The sequence below is a fragment of the Alligator sinensis genome, unplaced genomic scaffold (assembly GCF_000455745.1).
Source record: "Alligator sinensis unplaced genomic scaffold, ASM45574v1 scaffold237_1, whole genome shotgun sequence".
Taxonomy (NCBI): domain Eukaryota; kingdom Metazoa; phylum Chordata; order Crocodylia; family Alligatoridae; genus Alligator; species Alligator sinensis.
Window position 1 is genome coordinate 217,884 of NW_005841849.1, and position 18,678 is coordinate 236,561.

General features: G+C 48.1%; 1 protein-coding gene across 2 annotated transcripts; it reads left to right on the plus strand.

Moving 5' to 3' along the window:
* Positions 1-131: 131 nt before the first annotated feature.
* Positions 132-18,410, plus strand: SCLY (selenocysteine lyase). Of its 2 annotated transcripts, XM_006015974.3 has the most exons (14): positions 132-155; positions 555-651; positions 1,300-1,401; positions 1,845-1,957; positions 4,439-4,539; positions 5,028-5,211; positions 6,316-6,443; positions 6,923-7,087; positions 10,490-10,596; positions 11,384-11,420; positions 13,907-13,990; positions 14,951-15,053; positions 15,448-15,526; positions 16,759-18,410. In XM_006015974.3, exons 3-14 carry the CDS (start codon positions 1,301-1,303, stop codon positions 16,922-16,924), a joined length of 1,368 nt encoding a protein of 455 aa, XP_006016036.1. In that variant the 5' UTR covers positions 132-155; positions 555-651; position 1,300; the 3' UTR covers positions 16,925-18,410. The 2 variants fall into 2 exon arrangements, with proteins under 2 accessions (XP_006016036.1, XP_025065017.1); XM_025209232.1 differs by lacking the exons at positions 10,490-10,596; positions 11,384-11,420.
* The last annotated feature ends 268 nt before the right edge of the window (positions 18,411-18,678 follow it).

Here is an 18,678-nt window from a genome sequence, read left to right on the forward strand (position 1 = left end):
GTGTCTGTGGGGGGGCAGGGGGCTGTGGCCGCGCGGTCTGCGCCCAGTGCGAGGGGCAGGGCCGCGGCGTGTGCGCGGGGACCCGTGAGTCCCACCCCCACTGCGCACTGCTGGAAACGCCAGCCCCGCGCTCGCTCTCTGCCCACAGCTGGCAGGTTTGGCACCTGTCACGGACCCCTTGTGGCCCCCTCGCTTCTGCTTTAATAGCTTCCTGTCTTCGTGGTGCCCTTCCCCTTTGGAATAGCCCGGGTGGCTCTAGAGCGCAGGTTCCCAAACCCGGCCTTATTGCACGTCCCCTTCCCCGCGTACCTCTCCGGCTTATCTTTTAATCCCCTAAACGCCAGCTATGGTTATAATGAAAATTAAATCCACTATTACACAGTTTGTCCCATGTACTCCCCAGGGGTGCCTGTACTGCAGTTTAGGAGCCCCTGCTGTAGAGTGCTGGGGGGCGGGTCAGGCTATTCTCTGATTATGAAACGAACGAGCGCTTGTTCCCGGATATTTTATTGAGGCTTGCCTGCTTGAAGTGTTTATATCTGATTTTTTGACAGGCTTTGATTCTGCAGCATGGAGCCGTTTAAATGAAAGTTTCTCCCCTTCGTAGGTAGCTAGAAGCAAAATTTACCAAAGGGAAGAACCAGATGAAATGTAAGAAAATGATACAGCGTTGTCTTTCTGAGCCTGCAGACAGCCTGAACTAGTAGCTCTGACAAGTGTGAATGTCTTGGTCACTTCGTGTTGTGTTGATCCTTAAGCCTAACAAGACTGAGAGCCAGACTCTAAAGCTGAGCTGTGCAGCTGAATGCTTCATTTTTATCAGTTAGTTCAACTGTCTGCTTAAATCAGGAAATCGCATGCAAATAGTTCAATCAATGAAAGGCAACAAAAGCAGGCACTTGTAGGGCTACTGCTGTCACTTATATCTAACAAGTGATGCTGAATGTGACAGTAACTTTACTAAGTAATATTTGTGTTAATGCATAGGATTGGCGTTTTATCCTTGATCTTGGTACAAAGCTGTGAGCAGCAGGACCCCTTCTGTGAGTTGGAAGTTGTGTGTGTCCCTTATTGTGCAGACTTGGCTTAGACACAACAGCCAAACATTCAAAGATCATAATGTGGTCAGGAGACTAGCCAGTGCATGGGTGTGAGAGAGAAGGCCTGATTCCTGAAGTGAGACCAGTGCAGTATCGTCTATGGCAGATCTGAGTCAGAGTTATCTTGTGCTGTTTGGTTGCTGATTTCAAGGTTGACCTTTTTGCCATTCTCGCTGATCTTGTACAAACATTTCTGCAGAATGGAGAAGGACAAAGTAAGAAAAGTGATACCAGCAAAAGATGGGAGGAAGATCCCTAGGAAGACAGAGTGTTATGAGGAAGAGAATAACTCTGTGAAAAGGTGAGTCAGATGTTTTTTCCCAATTTGTTTGAAGACAGAGAGCATTTAAAATTAAATTTAGAGGGTTGGAATCCCTTTGAGTTGCTGGAGGGTTTGTACTTGCAGCTCATATTACCTGTAATGGTTCTTAGGCCCTAAATGCATATACAGTGTAATTAAGATTCAATTTCAAAAGCTTGTTGTAAGTCTCTGATTGTGATCATATTTAACAGAGCAGGTTATTGGGGCTGTGCTTCCAGCAATGTTGCCAGAGAGGATTGATTGATCAATCTATTCCAGTGCCAGGGTAGGTTGGTAATGACTCCTTTAACTAGGTAAAACCTAGTTAAAAGTGTACTGCACTGTGGTCACTGATGGAGCTATTAGAAGCACTGATTTATACTGCTGATAGTAGGCTTTTCCTTCTCTTCTGTTTTAACCCTGTCTGCTCCTGTGTCCTGCAGGAAGGTTTACATGGACTACAATGCAACTACCCCACTGGCCTTGGAGGTGATCCAGACTGTTACAGAGGCCATGCAGGAGGCCTGGGGTAATCCCAGCAGCACTTACAAAGCAGGTAGGAGCAGCTCTTGGGAAGAACAAAGGGCAGGGTCCTCAGGCAAAGGAGACAGATTTGGACTCACAGGCAGTCTCCTGCTTGATATGCATAGCTCATTTTATGAGCTGGAAACCGTCTTGGAACGGCTCAGGGGCTAGGGTTTGTAGGGTTAAAGCTTATTGTTCCTGTGAGGCCAGGGGGTATCAGAGGAGTAGGATCATGTTGGAGCACAGGCAGACCTTCCTCTTTCTATAAAGCTGTCTATAAAGGAGTGAGATTTATGAACAGAGCTGGAGAGCAGCATGTGTTATCTCGGGTTACAACCATGCCACATGTAAAGCTGATTTGTGCTGCCACTCCTTAGTTATTTGCCAGCAAACATGAGGATAAGCTGTTCAGTAAGAACTGCCTTGTCATTGTATGTCAGTATGATGCCAAACCTAATAAGGCCTCTTGGTGTGAACACAGCACCAACGGATAATGGCTGGTTAATAACAAAGGCTGGGCACTCTTTCAAAAGCTTCAGCCCTGTCTTTTAACCCACTTTGTACTCAAAAACTACAGAGGCACATCTAAAAAAATGGTCAGTATTTTCTGAACTGGCTGTGGGGAAATAGTCTCCTAGAGCAGTGGTCTCCAACCTTTTTAAGGTGAAGATCACTTTTTGAAGTAAAGGGCAACGCAGGATCTACTGTGCTTCCTACCCTGCTGCCTGCCCTGCCCTGCCCTGCCCTGCCCCCCCTTCCCCCATCAGGTTAGTTTGGGGGGCACAGATCGAGGCCAGGTGATCAGGGATGGAGTGGGGCACAGGCAAGGATGAGGTGGGGCCCTGGCCGGCTGGGCCAGGCCGGGGGAGGGTCTGAGCCCTTGCTGCTCATCCAGGTGTGCGGGGGGGCTCCCGTCACTGCACACACCCTGGTGGAAGCCTGGGGGGCATGTGCCCCTCTGCTCTGTGCATGGGGGCGAGGTGGCTGCCACTGCACACTGGGTTTTGCGCCCCGGGCTTTGTGTTCTGAGCCCCGAGCTACAGCAAGGCTTGGGGTGCAAATTGCAGCACGCAGTGGCAGCTGCGTTGCACTGTGCACAGATCGAGGGGGCACATGCCCCCCAGGCCTCCACCGGGGTGCATGCACCAGCTGGAGCCCCACCACGCATCTGTACGAACCGTCCAGGCTCCGGCCCAGCATGGCCAGGACCCACTCACCTGGTGGCAGGGGGCATGAAGGGGGATCATCGCACTCACCCGGCTTGGCCCTGGCAGCAGAGAAGATGGCTCAGCCCAGCCACATTGCTCATGCGTCTCGGTGCTTCCGAACTGCGTCCCAGCCGCTCCCCATGTGCATCCCACTGCTCCCGATCGCAGAGCCCCTGACAGTCAATCTCAGTCTGGGGGGGCTAGCTCCCCCCTCTCCCACCGTCAACTGAGATCGACTGTCAGGGGCTCCCCAATTGACCAGTTGATCAGGACCAACTGGTTGGTGACCACTGGCATCACCACCTAAGGCGTCTCTTTAGGCATCAAAATTAATGCTCTAGCTCTCGTACATTGACAAAGTAGGAAGCTCCCAGCGGGACTCATTACAGCTGAAGAGTTTGAAGAGTCATTGCATTTATTTAGTTGATTTAATATAAACATAAGAGCTTGACTTTCAGCCTCCACTCTTACAGATTTTGGCTCCTAACTACAGGGCTGATTACCCAGGGAGAGCAATATAAATAAACTTCTAAAGAAAAAGGAAAGGCTTGTTTGCTTTGTCAGGTTGAAAGTAGAGCAGAGTTACAGACTCTCCTCAGAAGCAATCCATAGTGTTTCAGTTTAGAGGCTGCTAGAACATCTCTTAGAAAGGAAAAAAATGAGGCTTAGGAGAATCTCCAAAAGTTAGCTTGCAGAAAAAGAACCAAAAAAACCCCCTCGGCAGCAAGGGAGCAAGGCCATCTGCTTTCCTCCTTGGTCTCTTTTCTTTCTGTTTCTGCCTGCCCAGAGATTGTCTTGGAGCTGTGTTTTATTTTGAGTTTATCTTTCCAGTTGACTTTCAGCTGAACCTCACTGGTTTTTGAGGGAAGAACCCCATGCCCACTTAAAGTGGTGTGTGCATGAACGGGAATATTCTGTAGAGGGAAATGTACTGCCTGAGCTGTGCTCTTTCTTACTGCTGCTTGCAGTATAAATGCTGTGAATTGTCTGTGTCTATGTCTGGTCAAGGCTTGCACCATCCATAATGAAATACTGTTTGTTTGCTAATGCCATTCCCACAGAGACTGTCATGTAAGCACTGCATTGGCTGCCATTGAGCTTTTAATCTCGTGCAGAGAAATTGAAATAAATATAGAAGAGAATCTATCTCGTACATTAAACCAAGTGTAGGGGGAAATACATAATATCTCTCTGAGGTGAATCCCTGGTATGGGGATAATCTTGCAGTGATTCTTCCTTTTCATTATTTTTCCACTGTAAACATACCAAACCAACATCATAACATGTGTATCTTGGCTTTCCAGGTAGAAAGGCCAAGGAGACCATCAGCAGGGCCCGGGAGAGCCTGGCCAGGATGGTAGGAGGGCAGCCTGAAGACATAATTTTTACCTCAGGGGGGACAGAGGTGAGAGCATGAATCCCTCTGCACCTACTGGTCGCAGTAAGAGTGATTATACTGTTACATTTGAGAGGATAATTGGTGAATCAATAAAAAATGAACCACTTTCTCCTCAGTCTTTGTATTTGAAAGCCACAGTGCAGCCGCCTTTTTCCTCTATACATGATAAATCCCAGATTGGCGTGAAAATGCAGCTGCCAAAGAAAACCATATGCTCTTTTTTAGCATGAAAATTGGTAAATATAAGTGTTTTGAAATGAGTGTCTGGAGTGGAAAACCATTTATGTGGTAGCATAAATGACTGCTCTTGCAGACTTAAGGAGTTTGCTTTATTCTGAAAAATTTCTGCATCTACACTAAACATTGCAGTTTTGTAGACTGTATTTTAACTTCTCCCTGAATTTAAAAAAGTGGCAAAAGCAAGCCACTGGGCAAGAAAGGGATTTCTTTTGAGTAGTTATTGCTCTGATGTTTTCCCCCTTACCTCTCTGTAGGCCAATAATCTCATTATCCACACTGCACTGAGGTGTTTTAGAGAGAGCTGGGTGCTGGGGGAAAATGGACCTGGGGAGAAACACAGTAAGCCGCAAGGAGCCACTCCCCATTTTGTTACATCAAGCGTGGAACATGACTCGGTGCGCTTGCCTCTGGAACACCTGGTGAGAGAGAACATGGCAGGTGAGTGCATGGGAGTGGCTGCCAGGGAGCTGCATACTCACCAGCCCTGTTCCTTCTGAGGGTTCTTTGGCAGCAGAGTTTGTGTCAAAGTAACAAATAACCAAGTGTCATGTTTTTTCTTTCACACAGCTTTGCCATTGCACAGAATTTAAGCTTTTGCACACTGTGCTGATCAGAGCAGTCTCAGGCAGTCTTTTCATTCCAGCTGCTTTGTAAGAAGATATAGATTCAGTATTTTATTATTTACTAGCTTTTCCTATTACTAGAGCACCTAAGGACCACAGTTGTGGTCCAGGAGCCCCTTGTGCTAGGTTCTGTATAACATAAAACAAAGGCAGTCCTTGCCCCAAAGTGCTTCCAGTCAGGGCATAATTCAGGGGCAACATATGGCTCCAGAGATGGATATGCACAAGGGTATGAGGAGATGACATTGGTCAGGCAGTGGACCCAGAACCTCTGCATCCTCACTGTTGACACACAGCAAAAGAGAGTTTGAAGGAGCACAATGATGTAGGCTGTGGATGTTTACAGGGAGCAGCTGCCAAGTGTGTGGCAGCATAAGTGCAGTTTAACCAGTGGGTGCAAAATGTTTCAGTTGCTGATGGTACTACCAGGGGTATTATCCCTTCTTTACACTACACTGGAGAAGTCCAAAGTGTTTTCCTATGTTTTTCCCAGCCCTATGTGAACTGAGCTATGCACTCTCTTCCCCTTCTGCCCTGCAGCTTCCCCAACCCATGCCTTCCCTGGGAAGTAAAGGTAATGCTCTAGTCAGTTTTAGTGTCAAGCCCCGTGGGTTTTATCTCCATCTGTTTACTCTGGCCCTGTCTCCCAGCACATCCTTTTTCTGTTTATCCTGTATGTTGTATCACCCAGATGGCTAGGAAGACAGACACCCCTGCAGTGACATTTCAGTCTTAGAGTATTCTAGGGGCCAGCCCATTCCTTGGAAGATGAGCGCATTGTCCTCTGCTAGTGTCTTCCATTTCATCCACCTTCCACAGGCTTTGCACGGCACAGCTTTACCCCACCATCTGCCTGTCTTGTCTGCTGCATAGTGCCAACTTCCATGATGAATCCAATTCCTTGTGTCTTGGCTTGCAGAAGCCACCTTTGTCCCTGTGTCCAAGGTGACTGGTCAGGCAGAAGTTGACGATATCATTGGGGCAGTCCGTCCAACCACTTGCCTGGTTTCCATCATGCTAGCTAATAACGAGACTGGGGTAATCATGGTGAGTTTGTCCTTGGGGTTTTCTATGCCTTGGGCTGGGGGGAAGTGGGTTCATGGCGGTGTTCACATCTTCTGTACTTCTGAGGGGCTTCTGTCCGGTCCTTCCCATGTTTCTTTTCTCCCCTCTCTTTTCCTTTTAATTCCTCCAGTTTTCTCCCTCTTTGCATTTTTTTTCTACTCCTTTTTCCCTCCACTGTTAACAGAGCAGCAGTTTTCAAACTGTTACCTGCAGCCCTTGGAGATGATCTCACTGCTGACTATGTCTACTTGTTTATTAGCTGCTGAATGCCATTAAATTGCTTCATGTCTGTTAGATACTTTCATACTGTCACTTCACTCTGTAAGTGCTGAATCTGCCTTGGTGATATTGTGGCATAGTGAAGGGTAGGGGGCTTTGTGGTTGCACATGGGAGGAGATGTGTTATCTTCTGTGCAGAGCTTGAGACCATGTTGCTTAGGGATAATGTTTTCTTCTCCCAGCCCATCCCAGAGCTCTGTCAGCGGATTCGGATCTTGAATCAGAAGAGAACAGCATCGGGGATGCCCAAGATCCTGGTGCACACAGATGCAGCACAGATGATAGGGAAGGGACGAGTGGATGTGGAGGATCTGGGTGTGGATTACCTCACTGTTGTGGGACACAAGGTATACCTGCCTTCCTTCTGGATGCCTTTCTCCCTGGGACACTGGAGCTGCCCCTGCATTTAAATAGCCTTTCATTGTGAGCACTTTCCCTTTCAGATTGCAGCACCTGTTCAGGAGAGGCTTTTTATTCTTTGCCTTCAGTCAGGCCAGAGCTTCTTTTCATTTAAAAAAACCCAAACAACTGCTTCCTAATATTTTACAAAAAAAAGGACAAGGAGAAAAAACCCCATCTTGACAATTAATTTAAATCCGGAGGACACCAACTGCACTTCAGTGAAGCCACCAGTAGCTAGCTGCTTCAGGGCTAGAATATATTTCCCCATCCAATATTTGTGTCAGGGAATCCAAGTGCCAGTTTTCCCTTGCCTGACTCCATTTCTCACCCCCAAACCCCACTCAGCCAAGGGGGTTACTAGGAATTTGGATTGATGTATATGTATGGGGGACTGAAAGGAAAAAGTTTTACCTCAGGCTTCTCTTGGGTCCATTTTTTTGCCTTTTGAAATCTCCTTCTCCCTCATGTGCATTGCTGAGTCATTCATCTCTCGCTGTGCCATGGTGGAGGAGAAATTAGACTGACCCACCAATATTGCACTTTCACTTGTGAAGGATTTCATACATTATTTTTATTCCACCACTAAAGTTTCCCACTAGATGGCGCTTTGAAGACAGTGTTTTATTGTACAGGTTTCCCTTGCTTTATGCTGTACATGCATTCCTGGAAAATGGCACATAATCCAAATTCACATAACGGGAGCCCACTTTACAATGTAACAAATAGGGATACGTTCCAAGACTTTGACTGACCCATTTCTACCACTTTTACCAGACAATTTTGGTACTTGCCAACAGCAGACACTACACACAAGCACAGGGCACTATCATAATGGGGATAGTGATACAACTACAGGAACATGTGCTGCAGACAACGAGCAAGGAGCACAGATCCACACAGGAGACTACATTTTGGTGTGTGTCACCCCCACAATGCAACGCACAAAGCTGCTGACTGGACTTCCCCTGCACTGATCGCATAAGAGTGAATTTACCTTGCATATAACGAATTTTTGGTATAAAAAGGGTCATCGCATAAGAGCAAATTTGCTCATGCAGGACCCTCATCAAGTGAGGGAAACCTGTGCTGAGCAAGCTTTTTTTGTAAGTGTTTATTAGGCCTGTACAGGCCTGTGTGAAATAGAAAGTATTTGCTTCAGATTCAGAGGAACAGTGGTTCGATTTGGTGATTCGAATTGCTGTTCCGATTTGATTCGGCTGAATCTGAAGATATTCTGTGTCGAATCTTATTCAACCATAGTCTACACAGGCAGGCAGTACCACTGGGAGCAGCTGGGGGAGCAGCCAGCCGAGCCCCAGCTTGACCCGGCAGCCTCGGGAAAAGCTGCTGGGGCTGGAGGGAACAATCAGCTGGGGAATCGACCTGGGAGCTGGGGGGAAGCCCCTGTTCATTCTCCTAGCTCCCTGTTTGACCCCCCAGCTCCCAGTCATTCCCCCCGGTCCCTGATCATTCCCCCCAGCCCCTGCGGCTTCTCCCGGGGCTGCCAGTACTGCCTTCCTTGCCTTTGTGGAGGGGCAGACAGGGGAGCAGCCGGATGAGCCACAGCTTGAGCCAGAAGCCGTGGGGGCTGGGGGGGAATGATCGGGTACCTGGGGAATGATTGGGAGCTGGGGAATTGAACCAGGAGCTCGGGGGAAGCCCCTGTTCATTCCCCCGGCTCCCGGTTCCATCTCCCAGCTCCCAACCATTCCCCGCAGTTCCCCGATCATTCCCCGCAGTCCCCGTGGCTTCTCCCAGGGCTGTCAGCACTGCCTGCCTCACCCCAGCAGGGGAGCAGCTGGATGAGCCTCGGGTTCTCCTGGGGCAGCTGGCTCAAGCCGGGGTTCGTCTGGCTGCTTCTGCCAGCACTGCCTAGCGCCTGCCTGTACAGTCTGTGGCCAAAGCTCCAAATCTCTCTGAATCGATTTGGAGGCTTCCTATTCGATTCAGAGAGATTATTGGATCTTCTGATTCGATTTCGATTCAAAGACCTGGCCGCTAAATCGGACCGAATCTCCTCTGAAGTGAATCGGCTACTGAAGCTTCGCACAGCCTTAGTGTTTATGTACAGTGTTATGCACAGGCAGCGTTTATGTACAGTATTATGCACAGGCAGCTACAATTATGCAGGATCATGGCTTGGAATAGGCAGCCAGTTACGCAGCACTGTGCTTTGCAAGGCTGTTATGGGAGCAGGATGGTTCCTAGGTCACAAATGTGATGAAGATCCGAGAACAGGCTTTTGTCCTAGTGAGGCAATGTTTGCAAAGAACAACTATCATCAATAAGTGGGAATTTGCTGAGGTAATACAAAAAGGACTGATTTACGGACTAAGTGGACAGAGACAGTAATGGTTTAAATGTGAAACGTGCTACATAGAGACAGTGTTGTACATGGTTATGGTCATAGCTAGTCACACCAGTCATGGAGGTCATGGAAACTGATTTACAAGGAGCTGCCATGAGGCAGCTGTCCACTCTGACAGCAGAGTGTATGGGATCTCAGGAGATGGAGGTCAGCTAATGAGGAGGTGGAGGGGGGAGTTGCCCTCTACACTGCAACTTCTGTGTGGTGCTCAGGGAAATGTACCCAGAAGGTCATGGCTTAGCTGTTGCCTTGAATATTTTCCATGCCCCTCTAGTGGTTAAATTTATTGACAAGAACCCTGGCAATAGCACAGACTCATTTATTGGGAATGTGAAAGTGAGAAGGGTCAGGCTCAGAGCTGATGGACTCCAGGCACATGCTCTGACAGGGTCAAGGTGAAGCAGGGAGGGAACTTCCAAGAGGCACCTCACTGAGTTTCCAGTTAATATTACAGAGTACTCTGGTTAAGGTCATGGCCCTAGAATTGGAAAAGGGCCATGCACTTACCCAGACTTCATGCTTACCCAGCACAGCTCATCGAGTATACAACTCTGTCAGTGCTGCAGCCTCAGCAGCCCCAGAACTGAGTGGCTCCCTTAAATTTCATGGCTCCTAGTAGTCCATTTTCAGGGATGCTATTAAAAGCTTTGAAGGTAAAGCTGTTTTTAAGGCTCCTCAGTCCTAACAGAACCGTACAACAGCAGCTTTCCCTTCACTCTTCCTGGCTGTTTAACCTGGCACAGTTAGTTACAAAACAACCTGCTGCAATTAAGTTAGCAACTGGAGAGCAAGTAAGTTACAAAGGAGATAGCAAGGCTGTAAGATTCCCTCAGCTCAAGTGGTTCCAGCTTTTTTGCCAATATGCTGATACCAGGAGTTTGTTACAATGTCAGCAACAGGCAGCAAGCCTGCCCTAGCTTTGCATTGTGCAATTGAGTGAATGCAGAGGTGGAGGACACGATACTGCCTGTCGTTGCAGTTTTATGCTCCCCGGATCGGAGCGCTATATGTGCGAGGGCCTGGAGTCGCTACCCCTCTGCACCCCATGCTGTTCGGAGGAGGACAGGAGCGGAACTTCCGACCTGGGTAAGGCGGGTGCACGGGTCAGCGGAGGTGCTGAGGTCAGGAGCTGTGGGGAGAGGCAGGCCGGGCTATTCAGTAGGTTCTGTAAGGGCCAGTGGAACATATACTGCCATCTGATTTGGGATGAAGAGCTGTGAAATGTTTAGAGAAGAAATGTCCTCTTTTTAGTTGCTTTGAGGATGCATCTTGCCCTGTAAATGCTAACTGCAAGTCCGTGTGATCCCATGCTGGGTGGAACTGAGAGAGACTATCACTTGTTAGCTGCATGGGGCTTGGTGCTCAGCACAGCTGTACAGACCCCTTCCAGTAGGGGCAGTGCTGCACCTAGTGGGTTAGGAAGTTAATATTGTGAAAAGTCAAAGCTTCTGGCTTCCTTTCTCCATCCGATGAAACATGTCTTTAGATCTGTGGCCAGGCATCACACCCACCCTCAGTCCTTTGAAAGCTGTCCAAAATACAGTTTGGTTTCTTGGAAAGGGGGGAGGCAGGGGAGAATGCTGCTATCACACTTCCCTGGGTTGGCGAGGGAAGGCCATTCAGAGGTTCTCTTGTATCCTGTCTTCAGGACTTTTGGTAGGAGTTTGAGCTGACCCCCAACTCCCTTGCACCTAGCGGTCCGTTTGTACGTACAGTTTGACCTGCAGTGCTGCCCTCCACACATTTTTGCCACACCATTGTGGGCACATTTGTGCATGTGGACGAGGCCTCTATCATTTAAAATGTGGGCATTCAACACCACTAGTTTCTGCAAGAAGAAGAAAATAATTACAGTACAACATTTCTTTTTCAGTACAGAGAACACCCCAATGATTGCAGGCCTTGGCAAGGTGAGCTCAGAAGTACAGGAGGGTGAAAACAGAAGCATGCAAGTTAACAGTGATGGCGTCTGATAGAGCAAATATGTTAACTCTCTTGTTCTGTTCTGAGATTTGTTTAAAAAAACCCACTGAGGAAAAGCAAAGCCAAGCAGCTTTTAGCAAAACAAGACTGAAGGCTCAATGCAATTTTCATAGTGTTCCTTGCTGAATTGTCTTTATAACTTTCCCAACTGTAATGGGAAGAATGCTGCTAAATCTCTGCACCATTGTGAAAAGTCAAAGCTTCTGGCTTCCTTTCTCCATCCGATGAAACATGTCTTTAGATCTGTGGCGGATGAGGATTCCTGGCAGCATTAGTCCTTGTTTTTGAAAATGGCCTGTAGAAGCATCCTGTGCTCTGCCCTTTCCCTTTCCCTTCCCCTCATTCTCCCCTGTATGACTGATCTCTCTTGTTTTCCCTATACTTATGTAGTGGGTTTGGGGGAAAACTGTGCCACAAAGCTTTCCCATTTGGTTGTGGAACAATAGCACATCATACATCTGTTTCAGCTTGAAGTGATTCTCAACAAAGAGGCCAAACCCACACTCTTATTTAATAGAAACATAGAAAATTAGGATTGGAAGGGACCTCAGGAGGTCATCTAGTCCAACTCCCTGCTCAAAGCAGGACCATCCCCAACTAGATCATCCCAGCCAAGGCTTTGTCTAGCTGGGTCTTAAAATCCTCCAAGGATGGAGATTCCACAACTTCTCTGGGTAGCCTGTTCTGGTATCTTACTACCTGCCACATAAGAGAGTTTTTCCTAATATCTAACCTAAACTTTCTTTGCTGAACTCGAGACCATTGTTCCTTGTTCTGTCATCTGCCCCCACTGAGCTCTGGTGTATTGAGCTGTGTGGGGCAAAGTTGGACCTATAAGGACCATGGGTTTCTGTATCGAGCTAGTGAGCAGGATAGTGTAAAGGAGGCTGGGAGTCCAGCCAGTGTGTGATATTCTAGAGGAGTTTTTCAGAGCAGGCGCGTAACAGTGTAGCGCTGAGTACTGGGTTAGCAACTTGCCAGGACCCTGAAGGTTGTACCTTGTAACATAACAAATTCAGGCCAGGATTTTCTAAAGTGCTCTGCATTAGATTCAAGGCTGGGTTTTTCAAATGTGCTCAGTGCACTGAGCACAGCTGTCCCATGGAAGTCTGGCTCTTTGCCACACAAACACATTGGCTGGTGTCTTGAAATTTTCAGGGGAAGATGAGTGTTGGGAGGACCAAGTGCAGATGGGTTTCATTTTTCCCACCAGGGAATTGGGCCTCAGGGGTGAGACCAGCATCCCCCAAGGTGGCAAGTCCCATCTCAGCAGAATGTGAGGTCTTCAGATCCAGTCCCCTGCAGTCCTGAGATCATATAATCTGGTTCATACTTATTTAGCTCCAACCTAAAAGCAGTTTTCTGGGTGGAATTAGGAGATGGAGGAAGAGTTCATAGAATTATAGAAAGTTAGGGTTGGAAGGGACCTCAAGAGGTCATCTAGTCCAACCCCCTGCTCAAAGCAGGACTGTCCCCAACTAGATCATCCCAGCCAAAGCTTTATCTACCTGGGTCTTAAACACCTCCAAGGATAGAGATTCTACCACTTCTCTGTTCCAGTGTTTTACTACCCTCCTAGTAAGAAAATTCTTCCTAATATCTAACCTAAACTTCCCTTGCTGCAACTTAAGACCATTGCTCCTTGTTCTGTCATCTGCCATCACTGAGAACAGTGCAGCTCCATCGTCTTTCAAAGCCTACTTCAGGTAGTTGAAGGTTGCTATTAAGTCCCCTCTCAGTCTCCTCTAGAGTAAATAAGCCCAGTTCCCTCAGTCTTTCCTCAGAAGTCACATCCCCCAGCCACCTCACCATTTTTGTCACCCTCTGCTGACCTCTCTCCAATTTGTCCACATCCTTTCTGTAGTGGAGGGCCCAAAACTGAACACAGTATTTCAGATGTGGTCTCATCACTGCTGAATAGAGGGGAATAACCACTTTCCTGGACCTAGTGGCAACACGCCTATCAATGCAGCCCAATATATTGTTAGCCTTCTTGACAATAAGGGCACACTGATGGCTCACATTCAGCTTATTGTCTACTGTAACCCCCAGGTCCTTTTCTGCAGAGATACTGTCCAGCCAGTCAGCCCCGAGCCTGTACCAGTGCATGGGACTGTTCCATCCTAAGTGCAGGACTTTGCACGTGTCCTTGTTGAATCTCATGAGATTCCTTTGGCCCAATTCTCCAATTTGGCTCAGACACAAGTCCTCCCACCCCAGCCAGCCTCGTTGGCATTAGCAATAGTTTGTAAAGCAGTGGAAATGGTTCCCTTCTGCTCAGCTTTTGGTGATTTCTGGTAAATGGGAGGTACTATGTCGTGCACTGAGGGATTCTTGCTCTCCTTGCTGGAGCATCACCAGATGTGCGTGACAGTGGCTGCATCTGACTTGTGCTGTTCTTCTCCCCTCACAGGCTGCCGAGCTGGTGAATAAGACCTGTGAGGTTTATGAGGCTCACATGCAGGAAGTTCGGGATTACTTGGAGGCAAGGCTGGAAGTAAGCAGAGCTGGTTCCTGTTACATTTTTCCCCCTGCTACGTCACTGTCTTTGGGTAGTCTGTATGGCAGGCAGCTGAGAGAGGTAGGAATAGAGAGCATGTCTCCCAGGAACCCCTGCAGCCTGGGAAGTGTGATGAAAGTTTGAGAGTGGAAGCCTGTCGCCTCTTGAGGCTCAATACCAGTGGGCCCTGACAGAGGGAGGAGAAGCAGCAGAGCGGGATACAAGATGATCAAGAAGGGAGAGGTGGGTAGAGGGAAGGAGGGTGGTGCCCAGCCCATTCAGCAAGGAGGGGCATGATAAACCTCTGGTAGCTGCACAAGGCAGTGTAGTGGGTTGTACTGCTGAGGCATTTTAGCTTCTCACTGGCCCACTCTGGCTCTTGTAGCAGGAAGTCGCTACCCCTCCTGCCCTTGACCTCCTTGCCTTGGCACTTGTGACAATGTTTTTCTATTATGTGGCTTTTATCTCCTCCATCAGGGTTGCTGGGGATGGTTTCACCCTTTCCCTACCTTTAGGCCCCCTGTGCCCCTAACTTGTAGCTCTGTTGCAATGCCCCCTGTGAGCTACTTTACCATCATGCAGTAGGGCCTCTTGCAGAAGGGAGTGTGGGGGTAGAGTAGCAGAGCAGGGGTTGCCACTGCCTGAGAGGGACTCACACTCTGGGGTGTTTCCTGAGGACCTCTGAAGCTCCTTTGTACCAGTTTAGCCTAAGCAAAAGGGCATGATGGTGAATTCCCCTGATGCCTGTCTTTTCCAGCCTGCTAGTTCAGTGTTTGCATCATCAGCCAGCCAATGCTGTCCCAGGGTATCTCTCTGAAGCCTGACTTCATACTGCATCAGCCCAGTGGCAGTGCTGATGGCTTGTGTGTCTGTAGCACATCCCTCCTGCTCAGCCCGTTCCAAGTCAGAGGAGAACCATAGACATTCAAGGAGCTGTTAACATTTACCTCCCTGCAGGCTGTATTTGGGAAGCAGAAGATCCACTTTAACAGCAGATTCTCAGGCTCCAGACGGCTCTGCAACACCTGTAACTTCTCCATCCTGGGCTCAGGGCTGCAAGGTAACTCTGTTAGCTAGACCTGCCTCATGCTGTAGTTAACACCTGTATTTTGTTCCATTCTCACCTGCTGCTTTCTCTCCTTTAGTATCAGACTGAGGGAGATTCCTTCCTTCCTGGGGCATAAGGCCTGACCATGCCAGGCATGAAGCTGCCCAATCCTGAGAGCTGGCACCCTTTAATCTGGGGGAAGGATCTCAGGCATTGCCATTACCAGATTCCCTTTCTCTCTGTGAAGGATGCTAGGCCTGATAACTCATTGCTTAGAAGCTGAGCTGAGATGGGTTTCTGAGGGGTAGGTGGGTCATTTTCATAGAGGGAGAGTGAAGAATGTTCCCTGTGCTGATTAGGAGCCTTGTAGGTGTTTTATGCTAACCTGTACATGTTTCTCTTCCAGGTCATAAGGTGCTGTCTTGCTGCAAGACCCTTCTTGCCAGTGTTGGAGCAGCGTGCCACTCGGAGAAGGGTGACAACCAGTAAGTGATCCGTGTGGTACTGAGTGCTTTCGCCCCAGGGAGAGAGGCCAGATTAAAGGAGAAGAGAAAAATGAGGGAAGGGGACATCAGGGAGGGAGATGAGGGGACTTCAGTCATTCCTTCCTGAAGTGGAAGGAGCCAGTGTTACATGTTGGATATTTTTTCATTAGAAAGGAAGGAGCTATTGGAGATTTCCTATCAAAGAGCAATAAGGAAGGAATTTGTGTTCACTTGTGCAGTAGTGAATTGCTTTGCAGAGGCTCTTCTGCTGTGAAAGACCTCCACCTGCTTGCAGAAGCAATCCTTAAGCTTATTGGTTAACAATTGCATAGCCCCCTTCCCGTCCCCTCTCTCCTCCCCCCCTGGGTAGTGTCCCTTATCTCTGATGACTAGGGCAAATCCCTTGAAGTTGAAGCTTTATGAAACAGCTTCTCATAAGTGATCACTCCATCACTTGGTTCCTGCTGGATCTTTTAAAATAGTGGTTGCCATTGACTTAGTCTTGAGCTGGTGGAAGATGTGCAATGAGCATTAGGATGAGGGTGACCTTGAGCAGCATATCTGTGTGCAGGCAGGGCAGTGTAGCGCAACAGATCGGGTGTTGCAAGGCAGCTCGCTCCCCTGCTGTTACGTGCCACGTCACAGCGTGCGGGGGCCAGCAGGCATATGTGACTGCAAGGGCACCACTCCCAGCCCAGAACGAGAACTCCTAGGCTGGAAATACACCTGCTCCCCAAGGGCCTCTCTGCCTCCCAGGTTACCTCATGGCCAGCTTAGCCATGAGATGAGAAGACAGCGTGTTGTTCAGCCCTCAAAATGTGTAAGCAAGAGCTTGGCATTTCTGTACCACTTGAGTAGCACGCTTACTCTTTGTGCTCTTTGATGCCATGTGGAAGCTGTGTTTAACTGTAAGTTATGGGGCTATTCACTGGCTCAGTCCTGGGATCTGGGAGTCATGTGGCATCAGCATGCTTTTAGACCAGACAAGAACACACATCTCCCATCCCTCAGCCTTGGCACCATGTGCCGAGTAGAAAGCAGCACTCACTGACCTGGAGTAGGCCCAGTCTTATTCATCCAGAGTGATAGGGAGAATGAACAATAGGAGGGTTGGAGATGGGTCAGTCACTCATGCTGAGATAATGTGTGTTTGCTGAGTGAAATGTATAGGGATGGACATATTTCCTCAGTGTCCAAAGGGTTAAATCCTGCTTTCCTTGTGCGTTTCCCAGGCCATCTTCTATTCTGCTGAGCTGTGGGATCCCTTATGATGTGGCCCAGAATGCCCTGCGGCTCAGCGTGGGGCGAGACACCACCCACCGCGATGTGGACCTGGTTGTGGATGACCTGAAGGAGGCCGTGGCTCAGCTGGAGCAGAGCAGCACCCCTTTGACCTGAGGCCTTCTGGGATAGGGATTGAGGAGGGAAGCTCCAAAGGGAGGTTTCCTAAATCTGGGGCCAGACGCTCTGCTGCTGTGCGCCATGTGGGTGACCCTACACCTGTGTAAAGTGGATATAAAGAGTTGTCGAGTTGGCACACTAACCCACTCTGCACTGGTGCAAGTGATCACATAAGGAGCAGGGCATCGGAGAACCAGAGCCCTAGGGACAGGTCCTCTCCCATCCTGTTCAAGTCACTGCAAATCCATTAATCTATCTACTTTTGTAACGAGCTGTTGCCCAAGCTGCAGGCCTAACTCGCATAGGAGGAGGACAAGGAAGAAAAGAGACCTCTTCACCTGATTTAACAGTTTTCCAGGGACTTGCACAACATGGAATAGGATTGCAATTAGATGCCTACATCTGCATAGGTACCTAATAGCTAGGATAGGATCTGGCACCAAGGGGCTTTCTGGCCCCGAAGAGCAACCTGCACTGTGCTGTAAGAATTTTATCGATGCTCACACCTCTGGACACCTGAATTAATCAAACAAGGATGCTTTTATATTTGGGAGACCTTCTAATGATTGGCTTTTCTACTGAAAAGTTGGAAAGGGTTTGATTGGTGTCAGTGCTCTGTAGTGGGAATTAGGAAGGCATGTGTATGCTTCAGGGTACCTCTGTCCACACAGTGGAGGTGCAAAAGTCTCCATTTATGTGGAGGCTGGTGTATGTGCCACAATATGCACATGGTCAAGGAGGTAGCTATGTGTGTGAACAGGGAATGTGACATTTGGAGGAAAAAGAAGGTCACATCACTTCTTTATCAGATCATTCCTGCCTTTGTCGGCATTAGAATTTTTCTGGAAATCACGTGCACATGTGTTGAAGTTCTCTGCTCTCACCCTCCTCTGTAGGGAACTCATTTCAGTATTGCTGAAAAGAGTGCACCTTTCAATTCATTTTTTTTCTCAGGAAAAATGTTACCTAGTATAAGGCAAATTATCAAGGAGGATTGAGACCTCTTTCGAAGTTGGAAATAGGGCATTTATTACCAGATAAGGTCACTGGGCTGTCAACCAGCCTCCCCAGCCAATACTTGATGTATGGTCAAATTCTTGTTTTACAGCCTGTTACTTCCGTACACATTTTTCCTTTAACGTTGCACCCTGGGGAAGAGTGCCTATGTCTAGCTAGCCATATTCTTTGGGTAAATGTGATATCTTTTATTAGACCAAGTAAATATATCTAGCTGTGAATTCCTTAACAGGGAAGACATTGTCTCCACATTCTATATAGAAACAGGTACCTAGATCAAGCTAGTAGCTCTAAACACTGGAATAGTGATAAAGCAATAATGCATTATGAAGTAGCTGCTTGGCAAAATGCAGTGATGAGCTGAGGAACATCTAATATTTATATAGTCCCAGCACGTGCAAAAGTGACTGCTGTTAATCAGAGTGGTTTCAATTAAAAGTATTTTCCTGAGGCTGTTTTTATTCTATATGGGGGAATTCTTTGGCACAGCATTTTTTCCATCAATGAATGCCAGGGCATTGAAATAGAAGACTTTCACAGAAACATAGTGTGCCTATACCCAGGCAGAGAGGCTGCTGTGACATGCTGTAATTACAGCGCATTGGAACAGACTCGATTAATGGAGTCTACTGGGGCCTTGCTTTTAGTTAAAGCCCCCCCCCTTTTTAAGTGCAGGGACATTGATACACAAGATGCTCCAGGTGCTTTAATTAGATCAGCTCTAATTAACACCT

Excerpts from the sequence above, each read along its gene's own strand:
- SCLY (XM_006015974.3), top strand. The coding sequence starts at position 1,301 with ATGGAGAAGGACAAAGTAAGAAAAGTGATACCAGCAAAAGATGGGAGG. Across the intron at positions 5,212-6,315 it reads GGTGAGAGAGAACATGGCAG|AAGCCACCTTTGTCCCTGTG; the intron begins GTGAGTGCATGG and ends CTTGGCTTGCAG. Across the intron at positions 7,088-10,489 it reads TCACTGTTGTGGGACACAAG|TTTTATGCTCCCCGGATCGG; the intron begins GTATACCTGCCT and ends CTGTCGTTGCAG.